The 19,663-nt window shown below is 46.6% G+C and overlaps 1 protein-coding gene across 1 annotated transcript in view; it reads left to right on the top strand.

The window, feature by feature from the left end:
* Nucleotides 1-19,663, top strand: part of LOC110530824 (netrin-G1-like) — a 133,876-nt gene that overhangs the window by 102,120 nt on the left and 12,093 nt on the right. The window contains exons 4-5 of the mRNA XM_036986619.2: nucleotides 11,581-11,607; nucleotides 12,334-12,378. Coding sequence (XP_036842514.1) covers nucleotides 11,581-11,607; nucleotides 12,334-12,378 — 72 coding nt within the window. The remainder of the gene's footprint in view (nucleotides 1-11,580; nucleotides 11,608-12,333; nucleotides 12,379-19,663) is intronic.

Here is a 19,663-nt window from a genome sequence, read left to right as displayed (position 1 = left end):
GTCTTATGGCTTGGGGTTAGAAGCTGTTAAGAAGCCTTTTGGACCTAGACCTGGCGCTCTGGTACCGCTTGCAGCACGACTAGGGTGGTTGGAGTCTTTGGCAATTTTTAGGGCTTTCCTCTGACACTGCCTGGTGTAGAGGTCCTGGGTGGCAGGAAGGTCGGCCGTATGCACTACCCTCTGAAGCGCCTTGCGGTTGGAGCAGTTGCCATACCAGGCGGTGATTAAACCAGTCAGGATGCTCTCGTGCAGCTGTATAACGTTTTGAGGATCTGAGGATCTAAGCCAAGGGGGAATAGGCATTGTCATGCCAACTTCACAACTGTCTTAGTGTGTTTGGACCATAAAAGTTTGTTGGTGATGTGGACACCAAGGAACTAGAAGCTCTCAACCTGCCCCACTACAGCCCCGTCGATGAGAATGGGACATGCTCGGCCCTCCTTTTCCTGTAGTCCACAATCATCTCCTTTGTCTTGATCACATTGAGGGAGAGATTGATGTCCGGGGCACCACACTGCCAGGTCTCTGACCTCTCTGATCAGGCCTACCACCGTTGTGTCATCGGCAAACTTAACGATGGTGTTGGAGTCGTGCTTGGCCACGCAGTCATGGGTGAACAGGGAGCACAAGAGGGGACTAAGCACGCACCCCTGAGGGGCACCCATATTGAGGTTCAGCATGGCAGATGTGTTGTTGCCTCTCCTTACCACCTGGAGGGCGACCCGTCATGAAGTCCAGGATCCAGTTGCAAAGGGAGGTGTTTAGTCCCAGGGTCCTTAGCTTAGTGATGAACCTTGAGGGCACTATGGTGTTGAACTCTGAGTTGTAGTCAATGAATAGCATTCTCACATAGGTGTTCATTTTATCGAGGGCAGGGTGGAGTGCAATAGAGATTGCATCATCTGTGGATCTGTTGGGGCGGTATGCTGATTGGAGTGGGTCTAGGGCTTCTGGGATGAAGGTGTTGATGTGAGCCATGACAAGCATTTCAAAGCACTTCATGGTTAAAGATGTGAGTGCTACAGGTCGAGAGTCATTTAGGCAGTTTACCTTGGTGTTCTTGGGCACAGGGACTATGGTGGTCTGCTTGAAACATGTACAGTACCAGTCCATATTATGGCAAAAACAGTACAAATAAGCAAAGAGAGACGACAGTCCATCATTACTTTAAGGCATGAAGGTCAGTCAATGCGGAATATTTCAAGAACTTTGAAAGTTTCTTCAAGTGCAGTCGCAAAAACCATCAAGCACTATGATGAAACTGGCTCTCATGAGGTCCGCCACAGGAAAGGAAGAACCAGTCACCTGCAGAGGATAAGCTCATTAGAGTTACCAGCCTCCAAAATTGCAGCCAAAATAAATGCTTCACAGTGTCCAAGTAACAGACATATCTCAACATTAACTGTTTAGAGGAGACTGCGTGAATCAGGCCTTCATGGTCAAATTGCTGCAAAGAACCCAATACTAAAGGACACAAATTAGAATAAAACACTTGCTTGGGCCAAGAAACACGAGCAATGGACATTAGACCAGTGGAAATCTGTCCTTTGGTCTGATGAGTTCAAATTTGAGATTTTTGGTTCCAACCTGCCATGTCTTTGTGAGACAGAGTAAAAGGGAACGGATGATCTCCGCATGTGTGGTTCCCACCGTGAAGCATGGAGGAGGAGGTGTGATGGTGTGTGGGTGTTTTGCTGGTGACACGGTCTGTCATTTATTTATAATTCAAGGCACACTTAACCAACATGGCTACCACAGAATTCTGCAGCGATTTGCCATCCCATATGATTTGCGCTTAGTGGGAATATAATTTATTTTCAATAGGACAATGACCCAAAACACACCTCCAGGCTATGTAAGGGCTATTTGACCAATGAGAGTGATGGAGTGCTGCATCAGATGACCTGGCAACAATCACCAACCAGAACCCAATGAAGACGGTTTGGGAGGTTTTGGACCGCAGACTGAAGGAAAAGCAGCCAACAAGTGCTCAGAGTATTTTTGAACTCCTTCGAGACTGTTGGAAAAGCATTCCTCATGAAGCTGGTTGAGAGAAAACCAAGAGTGTGCAAAGCTGTCATCAAGGCAAATGGTGGCTACCTTGAAGAATCTAAATATAAAATATATTTTGATTTGCTTAACACTTTTTTGGTTACTACTTGATTCCACATGTGTTATTACGTAATTTGGATGTCTTCATTATTATTCTACAATGTACAACATAGTAAAAATAAAGAACAATTTTGAATGAGAAGGTGTGTCCAAACCTTTTGACTGGTACTGTAGGTGTCACAGACTGGGTCAGAAACATGTTGAAAATGTCAGTGAAGACTTGAATTGATAGAACTGATAGAATTGATAGAACTGACAACTGGTAGAAGTGATAGAACCGACAGAACATATAGAGCTGATAGAACTGACACAACTGGTAGAAGTGATAGAACTGATAGAACTGACACAACTGGTAGAACTGATAGAACTGACACAACTGATAGAAGTGATAGAACTGATAGAACTGGTAGAACTGATAGAACTGATAGAACTGACACAACTGGTAGAACTGATAGAACTGACACAATAGAACTGTAGGGTTTGATAAAACTGATATAACTATTGTAACAGGGTGAGTGACTGGTTGTCGGGAAGTCAGGCGCAGGAGAGCAGGGATGGGTGATAACAGGAGAACTTTAATATACACCCTGGCCCAAAGGCACAGGTGAGGCTGCACAACGCACAACCGACATGAACGGATAAACAAAACAAACAAACAAAACAAGCTTGCGCTACAAGCCTGTCTGTAGCGTAACACCCTACACAAAGAACAATTCCACACACAGACATGGGGGAAGCATAGAGTAACATACATATAGTCTGATGAGGGAATGTGAACCAGGTGTGCGGGAAAACAAGACAAAACAAATGGAAAATGAAAGGTGGAGCGGCGATGGCTAGAAGACCGGTGACGTCGACCGCCGAACGCCACCTGAACAAGTAGAGGGACCGACATCGGCGGAAGTCGTGACAGTATCCCCTCATTGACGCGTGGCTCCAGCAACACGCCGACACCGGCCTCGGGGACGACCCGGATGGCGAGGTGCAGGGCGATCCGGATGAAGACAGTGGAACACCGGCAGCATAGAAGGGTCCAAAACGCCCTCCACTGGGACCCAGCATCTCTCCTCCGGACCGTACCCCTCCCAGTCCACGAGGTACTGACGGCCCCTCGCCCGACGCCTCGAATCCAGTATGGAGTGAATGGAGTACGCCGGGGCCCCCTCGATTTCCAAAGGGAGCGGAGGAACCTTCCGCACCTCAGACTCCTGGAGCGGGCCAGCCACCACCGGCATGAGGAGAGACACATGGAACAAGGGGTTAAAATGGTAATCGGTGGGAAGCTGTAACCGGTAACTAACCTCGTTCAGTCTCCTCAGGACTTTAAATGGCCCCACAAACCGCGGTCCCAGCTTCAGGCAGGGCAGGCGGAGGGGCAGGTTTCGGGTCGAGAGCCAGACCCAGTCCCCCGGTGCAAACAGCGGGGCCTCACTGCAGTGACAGCTCATGGCGCAGCACAGCGCGCTGGAGGTGAACATGGGCAGCCTCCTAGGTCTCCTCTGCACGCCTGAGCCAGTTGTCCACCGCAGGACTCTGATGCCAAGGCGCCAGAACCGGCTGGTACCCCAGTACGCGCTGGAAGGGTGAGAGGTTAGTGGAGTAGTGGCAGAGCGAGTTCTGAGCCGTCTCAGCCAAGGGCACGAACACTGCCCACTCCCCCAGCCAGTCCTGACAATAAGACCGCAGAAACCTACCCGCATCCTGGTTCACTCTCTCCACCTGACCATTACTCTCGGGGTGAAAACCCGAGGTAAGGCTGATCGAGACCCCCAGACGGTCCATGAACGCCCTCCAGACCCTCGAAGTGAACTGGGGACCCCGATCAGACACTATATCCTCAGGCACCCCATAGTGCCAGAAGACGTGTGTAAACAAGGTCTCCGCAGTCTGTAAGGCCGTAGGGACACCGGGCAGAGGGAGGAGACGGCAGGACTTGGAAAAACGGTCCACAACGACCAGGATCGTGGTGTTACCCTGTGAGGGAGGAAGATCTGTGAGGAAATGCGACCAAGGCCGTTGTGGAACGGGTAAGGGGTGTAGCTTACCTCTGGGCAGGTGCCTAGGAGCCTTACACTGGGCGCACACCGAGCAGGAGGAAATATAAACCCTCACATCCTTTGCCAAGGTGGGCCACCAGTACTTCCCACTCAGACAGCGCACCGTCTGACCAATGCCTGGATGGCCAGAGGAGGGTGACGTGTGGGCCTAATAGATCAACCTGTCACGGACAGCAGACGGAACGTACAGACGCCCAGCGGGACACTGGAGGGGAGCGGCCTCTGCACGTAACGCCCGCTCAATGTCCGTGTCCAGCTCCCATACTACCGGCGCCACCAGGCAGGAGGCCGGGAGTATGGGGGTAGGACCTATGGGCCGCTCCTCTGTGTCATACAGCCGGGACATTGCATCTGCCTTAACACTCTGGGAACCTGGTCTGGAAGAAAGGGTGAAAACAAAATGGGTAAAAACATGGCCCACCTTGCCTGACGAGGATTCAGTATCCTCTCTGCCCAGATGTACTCCAGGTTGCGGTAGTCAGTCCAGATGAGAAAAGGGTGTTGAGCCCCCTCAAGCCAATGTCTTCACGCCTTCAACGCCTTCACCACAGCCACCAGCTCCCGGTCCCCCACATCATAGTTTCGCACCGCCGGGCTGAGCTTTTTCGAGAAGAAGACACAGGGGCGGAGCTTCGGTGGCGTACCTGAGCTCTGAGAGAGCAGAGCTCCTATCCCAGCCTCTGACGCGTCCACCTCCACCTTGAACGCAAAAGAGGGATCCAAATGCGCCAGCACGGGAGCCGAGGTAAACAGAGCCCTTAGGTGACAAAAAGCCTTGTCCGTCTCAGCCGACCACTGCTAACGCACCGGGCCCCCTTACAGCAGTGAGGTAATGGGAGCTGCTACCTGACCAAAACCCTGGATAAGTCTCCAGTAGTAATTGGCAAACCCTAAAAAATGCTGCACCTCCTTTACCGTGATGGGAGTCGGCCAATTACGCACGGTTGAAATGCGGTCACTCTCCATCTCCATCACCCCTGAGGTGGAAATGCGGTATCCTAGGAAGGAGACTGAGACAGACTGCTGGAAGAACAGGCATTTCTCAGCCTTGACATACAGGTCATGCTTCAACAGTCGACCAAGCACCCTTCGCACCAAGGACACATGCTCGGCGCGTGCAGCGGAGTATATCAGAATGTCATCGATATACACCACTACACCCTGCCCGTGCAGGTCCCTGAAAATTTCATTCACAAAGGCTTGGAAGACTGACGGAGCATTCATCAACCCGTACGGCATGACGAGGTATTTATAATACCCTGAGGTTGTACTGAACGCTGTCTTCCACTCGTCTCCCTCCCGGATACGCACCAGGTTGTAAGCGTTCCTGAGATCTAGTTTGGTGAAGAAGCTCGCCCTGTGCATTGCCTCAATTGCTGTGGCTATGAGAGGTAGCGGGTAACTGCACTTCACAGTGATCTGGTTATGGGCTCGATAGTCAATACACGGGCACAGACCTCCCTCCTTCTTCTTCACAAAAGGTTCATAAACTCGAGGAGGTAGGTGAAGTGGAGGACCAAATGTACCCCTGACGCAGAGATTTGGAGACATATGTCTCCATAGCCGCCGTCTCTGCCTGTGACAGGGGATACACATGACTCCTGGGAAATTTGGCGTCTACCTGAATGTTTATTGCACAATCCCCCCGATGATGGGGTGGTAATTGAATATTCGAGGGGAATTCACACGGTGGAGACCTGGTCTGGACTTTCCACCATAGTAGCACCAATGGAAACCCCAAACACCTTCCTGAGCACTCTCGCGACAACCGAGGTTAGAGCCCTACTTTGCCATGAAACAGTGGGGTCATGACAGGCTAACCAGGGAAGGCCTAGCACCACAGGAAATGCTGGAGAGTCAATGAGGACGATACTAATTCTCTTCCTGTGACTCTCCTGCTTCACCATGACCAAAGGAGTGGTGGCTTCCCTGATAAAGCCGGACCCTAAAGGTCGACTGTCCAACGCGTAAACTGGAAAGGGCCTAACTACTGGGTCAATGGGGATCCCTAAACTATGGGTGAATCCTCTGTTGATAAAATTCACAGCCACGCCTGAATCGACGAGCGCCTTATGCTGGGAATGCGGGGAAAACTCAGGAAAGTTGGCTTGCAAAAACAGGTGGGCAACAGAAGGCTCTGGGTGAGAATGGTGCAAGCTCACCTGGGATGATGCCAGAGCGCTCTGCCTGTTGCCTCGACCCCCAGAGGAACCAACCCGACACCGACCAGCAGTGTGTCCTCTGCGACCACAGATGGTGCAAGTGAAGGCCCCCCCTCCGGCCTCCCTGAGCGCAGCACCCCCCAGCTCCATAGGCACCGGAGCGGTGGTGCTGGGAGATGGAACCGACAGAGCTGCGTCTGAACGTCCGTGGGTGACCAGCAGGTTATCCAGCCGGATGGACAGGTTCACCAGCTGGTCAAAGGTGAGGGTGGTGTCCTTGCAGGCCAAATCCCGACGGACATCCTCGCGCAAACTGCAGCAATAGTGGTTGATCAGGGCCCTGTCGTTCCATCCCGCTCCGTCGGCCAGGGTCCGGAAGTCCAGGGCGTACTCCTGGGCACTCCTCGTCCCCTGCCTCAGGTGGAAGACACGTTCACCGGCGGATGAACTCCTCGAAGTGGTCCAGCGCCGCATTTCCTTCTACCCACACGGCGTTAGCCTACTCCAGGGCTTTCCCCGAGAGGCACGAGACGAGAGCTGACACCCTCCCACGTCCCGAAGGAGCCGGGTGGACGGTCCCCAGATACAGGTTCAGCTGCAGCAGGAACCCCTGGCAGCGTGCCGCCGTGCCATCAAATCCTGGGAAGGGCTAACATAAGAACTTTAATATACACCCTGGCCCAAACGCACAGGCGAGGCTGCACAACGCACAACCACGGTAACATGAACCGGATAAACTGGGGTGTTAGTAAGGATAGGGGTGTTAGTAGGGATATTAGTAGGGGTGTTATTAGGGGTGTTCGTAGGGATATTAGTAGGGGTGTTAGTAAGGATAGGGGTGTTAGTAAGGATAGGGGTGTTAATGGGGATAGGGGTGTTAGTAAGGATAGGGGGTTAGTAAGGATAGGGGTGTTAGTAAGGATAAGGGAGGTTAGTAGGGATAGGGGTGTTAGTAAGGATAGAGGTGTTAGTAGGGATAGGGGTGTTAGTAGGGGTGTTAGTAAGGATAGAGGTGTTAGTAAGGATAGGGGGGTTAGTAAGGATAGGGGGTTAGTAGGGATAGGGGGTTAGTAAGGATAGGGGTGTTAGTAAGGATAGGGATGTTAGTAAGGATAGGGATGTTAGTAAGGATAGGGGTGTTAGTAAGGATAGGGGCGTTAGTATGGATAGGGAGGTTAGTAGGGATAGGGGGTTAGTAAGGATAGGGGTGTTAATAGGGGTGTTAGTAAGGATAGGGGTGTTAGTAAGGATAGGGGGGTTAGTAAGGATAAGGGGTGTTCGTAGGGATAGGGGGGTTAATAGGGGTGTTAATAGGGGTGTTAGTAAGGATAGGGGTGTTAATAGGGGTGTTAGTAAGGACAGGGGTGTTAATAGGGGTGTTAGTAAGTATAGGGGTGTTAGTAAGGATAGGGGTGTTAGTAAGGATAGGGGTGTTAGTAAGGATAGGGGTGTTAGTAAGGGATAGGGGTGTTAGTAAGGATAGGGGGTTAGTAGGGGATAGGGGTGTTAGTAAGGATAGGGGGCTAGTAAGGATATGGGTGTTAGTAAGGATAGGGGTGTTAATAGGGGTGTTACTAAGGATAAGGGTGTAAGTAAGGATAGGGGTGTAGTAAAGATAGTGGTGTTAGTAAGGATAGGGGGTTAGTAAGGATAGGGGTGTTAATAGGGGTGTTAGTAGGGATAGGGGTGTTAGTAAGGATATGGGTGTTAATAGGGATGTTAGTAGGGATAGGGGTGTTAATAGGGATAGGGTTGTTAATAGGGGTGTTAGTAAGGATAGGGGGATTAGTAAGGATATGGGTGTTAATAGGGGTGTTAGTAGGGATAGGGGTGTTAGTAAGGATATGGGTGTTAATAGGGATGTTAGAAGGGATAGGGGTGTTAATAGGGGTGTTAGTAGGGATAGGGGGGTTAATAAGGATAGGGGGGTTAGTAGGGATAGGGGTGTTAGTAAGGATAGGGGGGTTAGTACGGATAGAGGGGTTAGTAAGGATAAGGGGGGTTAGTAGGGATAGGGGGGTTAGTAAGGATAGGGGTGTTAGTAGGGATAGGGGTGTTAGTAAGGATAGGGGTGTTAGTAGGGATAGGGGTGTTAGTATGGATAGGGGTGTTAGTAAGGATAGGGGTGTTAATGGGGATAGGGGTGTTAGTAAGGATAGGGGGATAGTAAGGATAAGGGGGGTTAGTAGGGGTGTTAGTAAGGATAGAGGTGTTAGTAAGGATAGGGGGTTAGTAAGGATAGGGGTATTAGTAAGGATAGGGGGGTTAGTAAGGATAGGGGTATTAGTAAGGATAGGGGTGTTAGTAGGCATAGGGGGGTTAGTAAGGATAGGGGGGGTTAGTAGGGGTGTTAATAGGGGTGTTAGTAGGGATAGGGGGGTTAGTAAGGATAGGGGGTTAGTAAGGATAAGGGGTGTTAGTAGGGATAGGGGGGTTAGTAAGGATAGGGGTATTAGTAAGGATAGGGGTATTAGTAAGGATAGGGGTGTTAGTAGGCATAGGGGGGTTAGTAGGGGTGTTAATAGGGGTGTTAGTAGGGATAGGGGGGTTAGTAAGGATAGGGGTGTTAGTAGGCGTGTTAATAGGGGTGTTAGTAAGGGTGTTAGTAGGGGGGGTTAGTAGGAGTGTTAGTAGGTGTATTAGTAGGGATGTTAGTAAGGATATTAGTAGGGGTATTAGTAGGGGTGCTAGTAGGGCTGTTAGTGGGGGTGTTAGTAGGGGTGTTAGTAGGGATAGGGTTGTTAGTAGGGGTGTTAGTAGGGTATTAGTAGGGTATTAGTAGGGGTGTTAGTAGGGATAGGGGTGTTAGTAGGGGTGTTAATAGGGCTGTTAGTAGGGTATTAGTAGGGTATTAGTGGGGATATTAGTAGGGGTGATAGTTGGGATAGGGGTGTTAGTAGGGGTGTTAGTAAGGGTGTTCGTAGGGATATTAGTAGGGGTATTAGTAGGGATGTTAGTAGGGGTGTTAGTAGGGATGTTAGTAGGGGTGTTAGTAGGGATATTAGTAGGGATGTTAGTAGGGGTGTTAGTAGGGGTGTTAGTAGGGATATTAGTAGGGATATTAGTAGGGATGTTAGTAGGGATGTTAGTAGGGATGTTAGTAGGGATGTTAGTAGGGGTGTTAGTAGGGATATTAGTAGGGATGTTAGTAGGGGTGTTAGTAGGGGTGTTTAGTAGGGATGTTAGTAGGGGTATTAGTAGGGATATTAGTAGGGATGTTAGTAGGGGTGTTAGTAGGGGTGTTAGTAGGGATGTTAGTAGGGATATTAGTAGGGATGTTAGTAGGGATGTTAGTAGGGATGTTAGTAGGGGTGTTAGTAGGGATATTAGTAGGGATGTTAGTAGGGGTGTTAGTAGGGGTGTTAGTAGGGATGTTAGTAGGGATATTAGTAGGGATGTTGGTAGGGATGTTAGTAGGGATGTTAGTAGGGGTGTTAGTAGGGGTGTTTAGTAGGGATGTTAGTAGGGATGTTAGTAGGGGTGTTAGTAGGGGTGTTTAGTAGGGATGTTAGTAGGGGTGTTAGTAGGGGTGTTAGTAGGGATATTAGTAGGGATGTTAGTAGGGGTATTAGTAGGGGTGTTAGTAGGGATGTTAGTAGGGATGTTAGTAGGGGTGTTAGTAGGGATGTTAGTAGGGGTGTTAGTAGGGGTGTTAGTAGGGATATTAGTAGGGATGTTAGTAGGAGTATTAGTAGGGGTGTTAGTAGGGATGTTAGTAGGGATGTTAGTAGGGGTGTTAGTAGGGATGTTAGTAGGGGTGTTAGTAGGGATGTTAGTAGGGATGTTAGTAGGGATGTTAGTAGGGGTGTTAGTAGGGGTGTTTAGTAGGGATGTTAGTAGGGATGTTTGTAGGGATGTTAGTAGGGATGTTAGTAGGGATGTTAGTAGGGATGTTAGTAGGTATTCTCTACACCTTTAAGAAATGTTAAAACATTGTGTGAGAAATCCTAGCTCAGAAATGCTTTTGCGAAATCAGTTGTCTATCCCATTCCACGTTGATTTATTTTGTTCTCAGAACATTGCAACATTTCCAGCCTTGATTTTGTTGACACTTTGCCATTTGAAGGCCATGATTATCATCAGTGCTTGGCCCATCAACAAGGAAGACTTTGTGTTTGGGCCATTGTGAATGAGTGCTTGGTTAGGCCCATGCAACGTATCATCCCTAATTCACCGTCTCGTCTGTTGGCCCACCGCTGTGAATCAGTGGAAACTGTGGAGTGCCTAAAGCTGTAAAGTAGTCCCTGAAAAGAGTTGGACAATCTTTTGGGAAAAGTCAAGGGTTTGCGAGTGATTAATGCCAAACACGAAAAGAAGCTGTTGTAAGAATTGCTCAAATACCTGTTTCAATCTCTTCCCGCTGGGCAAATTCCCACGTCATTTCAATGTGGAATATTTGTTTGAGACGTTGATCAATGATATTTTAACCTTTATTCGCCGACTGGAAAAGACAGCTAGAAGTGAGTTGAATCCCCAATGTGTTATCACCATGCTTTCAACCATCTAAAAACACAACCAAATTCCAATGGAAAAACAATGTCAGGTAATTTTGTTTATATTTTAAAATCAAACGAAAGCTTAAAATCCTGGGCCTATATGTATCGTCTCTTTATAGTTGAACCCTGGGTTGAATTGAAACAATGGCTGTTGATGACTTTGTAAATGCTTTATAGATCTATTATAATTGATGCTATATGATTTATAGAGTATGGTTACATTTCATTTGTTATGTTAAACCCATATTTTGGAATGACTTCTCAGAACAAAAGTGAATATATTTAGTTAATACGAGATTTATTGATAATCATTCTCACAATGGCACATTGGTCGTAATCAATGACAAATATCAAAGCTAGTCTTAGTTAAATCCCTGGATGGGAGACCAAATGAATAGCTGTAGATAGATCAACTCTTCAGTAGGAGGTGCTTCTTCCCCAGCCTATTGTTTTTCTGATAGTGGATAGACGTAACAATGATCTGACGTTGTTTCAAAGGAATAAACTCAACATATTTTATACAAGGTTTGTTTATGTTGAAAATTGATGACATACATAATCCTGTGGTTGGCATTTCACCAGTTTACATGATATCTCTTATTTTATATATACTGTATAAATTCTGTATCTTCCGGAATGTTAAGTTTAGTTTGTGGCCAATTCTACATACTTTGATCATGTCTCTTTCTCTCTTTGTCATTTAAAAAAAAATATATATATATCTTTCTCTCCTTTCATTCTTTTTCTCCATAGGTATCCATAGCAGTCATGGACCAGTGCGTAAGTAAATCAACATTTATTATACATTTATAATTTTCACCTCAGACTTAATATTTTATAAGAATCCATTTCTGGGGAGCATCGACAAACGATAATGTCTTTAAGAGATGACTGTGTCGTTTTTAGCCATGGGCCTCGGTGCTTGTTCCCCAAATAGTGGAGGTGAACGTCTTTTGGCTAGATAAGCTTCTTGAGCCTCTCAAAATGTCTACTCACTCATGTTGCATGAAAGAAGTCATTAGTACTTTTTTTTAACCTTTATTTAACTAGGCAAGTCAGTTAAGAACAAATTCTTATTTACAATGACGGCCTAGGAACAGTGGGTTAACTGCCTTGTTCTGGGGCAGAACAACAGATTTTTACCTTGTCAGCTCGGGGATTCAATCCAGCAACCTTTCGGTTACTGACCACTAGGCTACCTGCCGCCCCCTTGTAGATCCAAGTCCCTAAAGCACAAACCATTATCTATTACCATTATCATAGTTGGTATCGAAATGGAACATGAATCAAGATTCTAGAGTATTTTGGTGGAGATTACAAACACTGCTACTCAGTGACCTTGACTCTCTCTATTATAACAGTCGTGCATGTTCACGCAACATCATTAGGACTGCCTTTAGTGAGAAGGCTGTGCATGCTGTCAATGTGCATTCAATTAATCCAGGATGAACTATCTGATAGCGTAAAGTAACTGTCACTTATATGACCTCTCCCATCTTTACACAGATCGAGCTAATGCTTCATCTCTAGGTGTTGCAAACCGTAATCAAGGTAGGCTAAAATTGAGGTTGATTTGATTCTTACTAAACTGAAATTCAAGAACTGAAATTGGGGTAATGCTGTCCCATACACACTGTGAACTTTTTCTCTTTCTCACTCACTCACACACACACACACACACACACACACACACACACACACACACACACACACACACACACACACACACACACACACACACACACACACACACACACACACACACACACACACACACACACACACACACACACACACACACACACACACACACACACTCCAGCCATTCTAATACTGACCTCTGAAAAGTCCACATCATCCCCCTCCCCCCCCTCTCTCTCTCTCTCTCTCACACACACACACCTCAACCTCTCCTCAGCTCTTAGATGCCTTTGATCAGGCCCTCTATCTTAATTACCCACAATTCTCTCCATGGGGGCTTCCCCTCTGCTATCCTCACTGAGAGGAGAGTATAGGAAAAGGAGAGAGAGAGAGAGGGAGAGAGAGAGGGAGAGAGAGAGAGGGGGAAATTGACAGAGGGAAGAGAGAGAAAACAGAGAGTGAGAGAGGATAAGGAGAGTAGAGAGAGGATAAGGAGAGTAGAGAGAGGATAAGGAGAGTAGAGAGAGGATAAGGAGAGTAGAGAGAAAACAGAGAGTGAGAATGGATAAGGAGAGTAGAGAGAAAACAGAGTGATAGAGGATAAGGAGAGTAGAGAGAAAACAGAGAGTGAGAGAGGATAAGGAGAGCAGAGAGAAAACAGAGAGTGAGAGAGGATAAGGAGAGCAGAGAGAAAACAGAGAGTGAGAAAGGATAAGGAGAGCAGAGAGAAAACAGAGAGTGAGAAAGGATAAGGAGAGCAGAGAGAAAACAGAGAGTAGAGAGAGGATAAGGAGAGCAGAGAGAGGGAGTACAAGGAGAGTAGAGTGAGAGAAAACAGAGAAAAAACACAGGATGAGTCTTCTGTCAAAGGAACTGATAACTAAAACAAGATTTATAGTTGCCATTTTTTCTCTCCAATTGGAGCAAATGAAGCACATTGGGCAGAACAAGCAAGGAGGTGGGAATAGCCAAGTACAAGCTATTGGTGCGGTTTAGCATGTATTCACATATTTCCGATAGGTAACACCTAATCTGTGAATGTCCTATATCATTTAGGAGATATAAGAAAGCTCAGGAAATATTAATGCTTTTTTGGATCCACAATTAACCCCTTATTTTGTTGTCACGAAACCACCTCCAAACTTCGATCCGTTTGTATGGGCTACCGTCAGACGAATCCTGTGACACTTGTGGGAGTCGTAGAGCAAAACAGAGAACGCCATTGTGTTCGTTAGAGCCGTATTAGTTTGTGGCTCAAACGGTTTGGACTTTACAGACAGAAGTTGGCACTTCGGCATTACCGACATCATTAGAAGTTCTGTGACACTTTACGAGGCCAAACTGTTCGGACGCAACTGATGTTTTCCTGAGAAGACCCGATTTTCATGGTGAACGACGGTCTGACTAACAAACCGTGTAGCTTATCCACCTTCCACCGTAGATGTGGAAGGCTGACATGGGCGGATGTGGTGGACTGTAGCTTATCCACCTTCCACCGTAGATGCGGAAGGCTGACATGGGCGGATGTGGTGGACTGTAGCTTATCCACCTTCCACCGTAGATGCGGAAGGCTGACATGGGCGGATGTGGTGGACTGTATCTTATCCACCTTCCACCGTAGATGCGGAAGGCTGACATGGGCGGATGTGGTGGACTGTAGCTTATCCACCTTCCACCGTAGATGCGGAAGGCTGACATGGGCGGATGTGGTGGATTGATTCCAGTGGCGATCAGTGCCGTTTAAGATAAGGGTTGGATAATCATTTTTCATGAGCACGGCCTTATTTCTATTACAGCACGTTGGATGACTGTCATTCATATTCTATTCACCCAGTTCAATGTAACAGTGACAGGTTTAGGTTACTGTCATTCATATTCCATTCACCCAGTTCAATGTAACAGCGATAGGTTTAGGTTACTGTCATTCATATTCCATTCACCCAGTTCAATGTAACAGTGACAGGTTTAGGTTACTGTCATTCATATTCCATTCACCCAGCTCAATGTAACAGTGATAGGTTTAGGTTACTGTCATTCATATTCCATTCACCCAGCTCAATGTAACAGCGATAGGTTTAGGTTACTGTCATTCATATTCCATTCACCCAGTTCAATGTAACAGCGATAGGTTTAGGTTACTGTCATTCATATTCCATTCACCCAGTTCAATGTAACAGCGATAGGTTTAGGTTACTACGTAATAGTAACATTTTCCCTATACCCATCATGAAGTTGCTACAACCTAGCCTTTGAATGAAAGTTTACAACGTAGGTGCACACAGGTCAAGAGACACATTTGAGGAATCCATTAACATTCAATACACTCTTGCCTGTATACACTCTACAATACACTCTACACCCTAGATAGCTTATCTATGGTGTAATCATTAGTCCAAACAGTTGCAAACGAGAGTTTCTATTGGACAATGCATGATCACTTTGCTCGTTAATTCCTTCTCTTCATCTACACGCTCTCTTTCTCTCAATTTGTCCCTTTTCTTGTGGGATTCAGTGCACAACACTGCAGAACAGCTGCACAACAGCGGTCTGTGACCAGGCGAAAGCATTTCCAAGCCAAACCTTCATATCATAACTGCTAACCGCTACACACCGCTATCATTATCACCATATTAGCAAATGTCAAGTCAACATAGCTATTATAACGAACGCGTTTGTAAACCTGCTACAATCACGCAGTACAGTGTACAGTTAGCAAGCAGTTTAGCAGGTACACCGGTGAGCCCCGTTGGCAATACATTAATAAAACCAAAAGCTTACCTTGACTTGAAAAAGTTCCAGTGTTGGATAGCCATAGCCAGCTAGGTAACGTGGCATCCCTCTCTGTTTGATATCCATAGCCAGCTAGCTAACATCTCTGTTTGAGCCGGGTGTTTGAGTAGGTTAAACTACTGTACACTGAGTAAAAATATGTTTTACTGAGTTACAGTTTATATAAGCAATTCAGTTAATTTAAATCAATTAATTAGGCCCTAATCTATGGATTTCACATGATTGGGAATTTTTATTCATTTAACTAGCCAAGTCAGTTAAGAACAAATTCTTATTTTCAATGACAGCCCAACAGTGGGTTAACTGCCTGTTCAGGGGAAGAACGGCATATGTCAGCTCTGGGGTTTGAACTTGCAACCTTCCGGTTACTAGTCCAACACTCTAACCACTAGGCTACCCTGCCGCCCCAGGTAATACAGAAATGCATATGTTGGTAAAAGAAAGGTAGGGGATCAGAGAACCAGTCAGTACCAGGTGTGACCACCATTTGCCTCATGCAGCATGACACATCTCCTTCACATAGAGTTGATCAGGCTGTTGATTGTGGCCTGTGGAATGTTGTCCCACTCCTCTTCAATGGCTATACAAAGTTGTTGGATTTTGGCAGGAACTGGAACACGCTGTCATGTCGTACACGTCGATCCAGAGAAACCTTAACATGCTCAATGGGTGACATGTCTGGTGAGTACACAGCCCATGGAAGAACTGGGATATTTTCAGCTTCCAGGAATTGTGTACAGATCCTTGCAACATGGGGCCGTAAATTATCATGCTGAAACATGAGGTGATGGAGGTCGATGAATGGCACGACAATGGGCCTCAGGATCTCGTCACTGTATCCATGTGCATTCAAAGTGCTATCGATAAAATGCAATTGTGTTTGTTGTCCGTAGCTTATGCCTGCCCATACCATAACCCCACCGCCACCATGGGGCACTCTGTTCACAACGTTGACATCAGAAAACCTCTCACCCACACAACGCCATACACACTGTCTGCCATCTGCCCGGTACAGTTGAAACCGGGATTAATCCATGAAGAGCACACTTCTGTTATTTTCATGAAATTCACTGTGGAGGATGGTCCTCCCCTTCCTCCTCTGAGGAGCCTTCTCTGATTGAGACGCAGCCCATGCAAAGAAACTGATTTCTCTGGTTTAAACTCACGGATTTTGATGGGGATTTTTTTATTACGTTAATTAGATTGACGCACGGGTAATTAATTATACAACGCCATTTTAAAAAACAAACTTTGGCAAAGTCTACAGAACTTAGTGCACTCTGTCCATAACATAATTTACTTTTGGGAGCACTGTATTGAGATCGAATGTTTCGTTAGCTAGGTTTTTCATCCAATTGGCAACAGATTTACATGCGAGTATTCTAAAATCTGCATAAAAACGATATACGCATTTTCCCAACAGAGATGTGTTTCCATCAAATGGACTTATTGCGGATACGTGATGACATGGTGATGACATAGGGATGACATGGCGATGACATAGTGATGACATGGCGATGACATAGTGATGACATGGCGATGACATAGTGATGACATGGCGATGACATAGTGATGACATGGCGCACATAAAAAATAACTTTTGCTGTTAAATTCTCTGAATAAAAAAGTTCAATGGGTTTCCATTGCATTTTCACTCGTAGTGAGAGGACCACACAACATATCGCGTGACTCTACTTCATAAGGTGGTTTTTATATCAATATATATTATTTAATTATTATATAATAAATATTTGCGCATAACGGTGTTACCACCGCCATTTCTCACATCATTATTTTTATTATTATTTTTATTATTTAAAAATATATATATTTTTACCCCTTTTTCTCCCCAATTTCATGGTATCCAATTGGTAGTAGTTACTGTCGTCTCATCGCTGCAACTCCCGTATGGACTCGGGAAAGGCGAAGGTCGAGAGCCACGCGTCCTCCGAAACACAACCCAGCCGCGCTGCTTCTTGACAGAGCGCACAACCAACCCGGAAGCCAACCTCACCAATGTGTTGAAGGAAACACAGTGCACCTAGCGACCTGGTCAGTGTGCACTTCGCCCGGCCCGCCACAAGAGTTGCTAGTGCGATGAGACAAGGATATCCCTGCCGGCCAAAACCCTCCCTAACCCGGACGACGCTGGGCCAATTGTGCGTCGCCCCATTAGCCTCCCATTCGCGGCTGGCTGCGGCAGAGCCTGGACACATCATTATTTTTAACGACACAAAAGAGCCCACCTTGTCTGGCGTATTTTGTTTTTTTTCGATATTTGGAAAGTTTACCGATAAATGAGCTGTTTCCATCAGGTCTGTCATGATTAATCGTCATGTACTTTACTTTAAAAAAGGTTTAAACTAAACCTGGTTAGTGATGATAAACTAGCAGGACTTCGGCCATGTTTCATCTAGCTCCATCTTCTCCCAGTGACCTCCGCTCGACTTCCTGTCATCACCATATTTGGAAGTTCTTAACGGATGCTTCAGATTTATACCCCTGGGTTTACCCTTTTGTCTGTGCTACTGTGGGGTTTATGTAGATTGATCTGCAGCTATCTCTGGTTAATCCCTGTGCACAGATCTCCTGTCTGTCTGTTGTCTGTGCTACTGTGGGGTTTATGTAGATTGATCTGCAGCTATCTCTGGTTAATCCCTGTGCACAGATCTCCTGTCTGTCTGTTGTCTGTGCTACTGTGGGGTTTATGTAGATTGATCTGCAGCTATCTCTGGTTAATCCCTGTGCACAGATCTCCTGTCTGTCTGTTGTCTGTGCTACTGTGGGGTTTATGTAGATTGATCTGCAGCTATCTCTGGTTAATCCCTGTGCACAGATCTCCTGTCTGTCTGTTGTCTGTGCTACTGTGGGGTTTATGTAGATTGATCTGCAGCTATCTCTGGTTAATCCCTGTGCACAGATCTCCTGTCTGTCTGTTGTCTGTGTAAAAAGTGTTCCAGTGATAGTCTCTCCTCGCGTGCCCCAGCCCTCACAGCCCTCACAGCCCTCGTAGCCCTCACAGCCCTCGTAGCCCTCGTAGCCCTCACAGCCCTCGTAGCCCTCACAGCCCTCGTAGCCCTCACAGCCCTCACAGCCCTCGTAGCCCTCACAGCCCTCACAGCCCTCGTAGCCCGAAGGCAGAAATTAGAAGGTAACTTTTAATGAAGGTCAGTCCATCACACAGTTAAGACATGAAGGTCAGTCCATCACACAGTTAAGACATGAAGGTCAGTCCATCACACAGTTAAGACATGAAGGTCAGTCCATCACACAGTTAAGACATGAAGGTCAGTCCATCACACAGTTAAGACATGAAGGTCAGTCCATCACACAGTTAAGACATGAAGGTCAGTCCATCACACAGTTAAGACATGAAGGTCAGTCCATCACACAGTTAAGACATGAAGGTCAGTCCATCACACAGTTAAGACATGAAGGTCAGTCCATCACACAGTTAAGACATGAAGGTCAGTCCATCACACAGTTAAGACATGAAGGTCAGTCCATCACACAGTTAAGACATGAAGGTCAGTCCATCACACAGTTAAGACATGAAGGTCAGTCCATCACACAGTTAAGACATGAAGGTCAGTCCATCACACAGTTAAGACATGAAGGTCAGTCCATCACACAGTTAAGACATGAAGGTCAGTCCATCACACAGTTAAGACATGAAGGTCAGTCCATCACACAGTTAAGACATGAAGTTCAGTCCATCACACAGTTAAGACATGAAGGTCAGTCCATCACACAGTTAAGACATGAAGGTCAGTCCATCACACAGTTAAGACATGAAGGTCAGTCCATCACACAGTTAAGACATGAAGGTCAGTCCATCGCACAGTTAAGACATGAAGGTCAGTCCATCACACAGTTAAGACATGAAGGTCAGTCCATCACACAGTTAAGACATGAAGGTCAGTCCATACGGAACATTTCAAGTGCAGACACAAAAACCATCATCCGCTGTGATGAAACTGGCTCTCATGAGGACCGCCCACAGGAAAGGAAGACCCAGAGTTACCTCTGCTGCAGAGGATGAGTTCATTACAGTTAACTGGCTCTCATGAGGACCACCACAGGAAAGGAAGACCCAGAGTTACCTCTGCTGCAGAGGATAAGTTCATTAGAGTTAACTGGCTCTCATGAGGACCGCCACAGGAAAGGAAGACCCAGAGTTACCTCAGCTGCAGAGGATAAGTTCATTAGAGTTAACTGGCTCTCATGAGGACCGCCACAGGAAAGGAAGACCCAGAGTTACCTCTGCTGCAGAGGATAAGTTCATTACAGTTAACTGGCTCTCATGAGGACCGCCACAGGAAAGGAAGACCCAGAGTTACCTCAGCTGCAGAGGATAAGTTCATTAGAGTTAACTGGCTCTCATGAGGACCGCCACAGGAAAGGA

The sequence above is a fragment of the Oncorhynchus mykiss genome, chromosome 8, assembly GCF_057628025.1.
Source record: "Oncorhynchus mykiss isolate SJ-2025 chromosome 8, ASM5762802v1, whole genome shotgun sequence".
Classification (NCBI taxonomy): Eukaryota; Metazoa; Chordata; class Actinopteri; order Salmoniformes; family Salmonidae; genus Oncorhynchus; species Oncorhynchus mykiss.
This window is presented reverse-complemented; position numbering and strand designations above follow the sequence as displayed.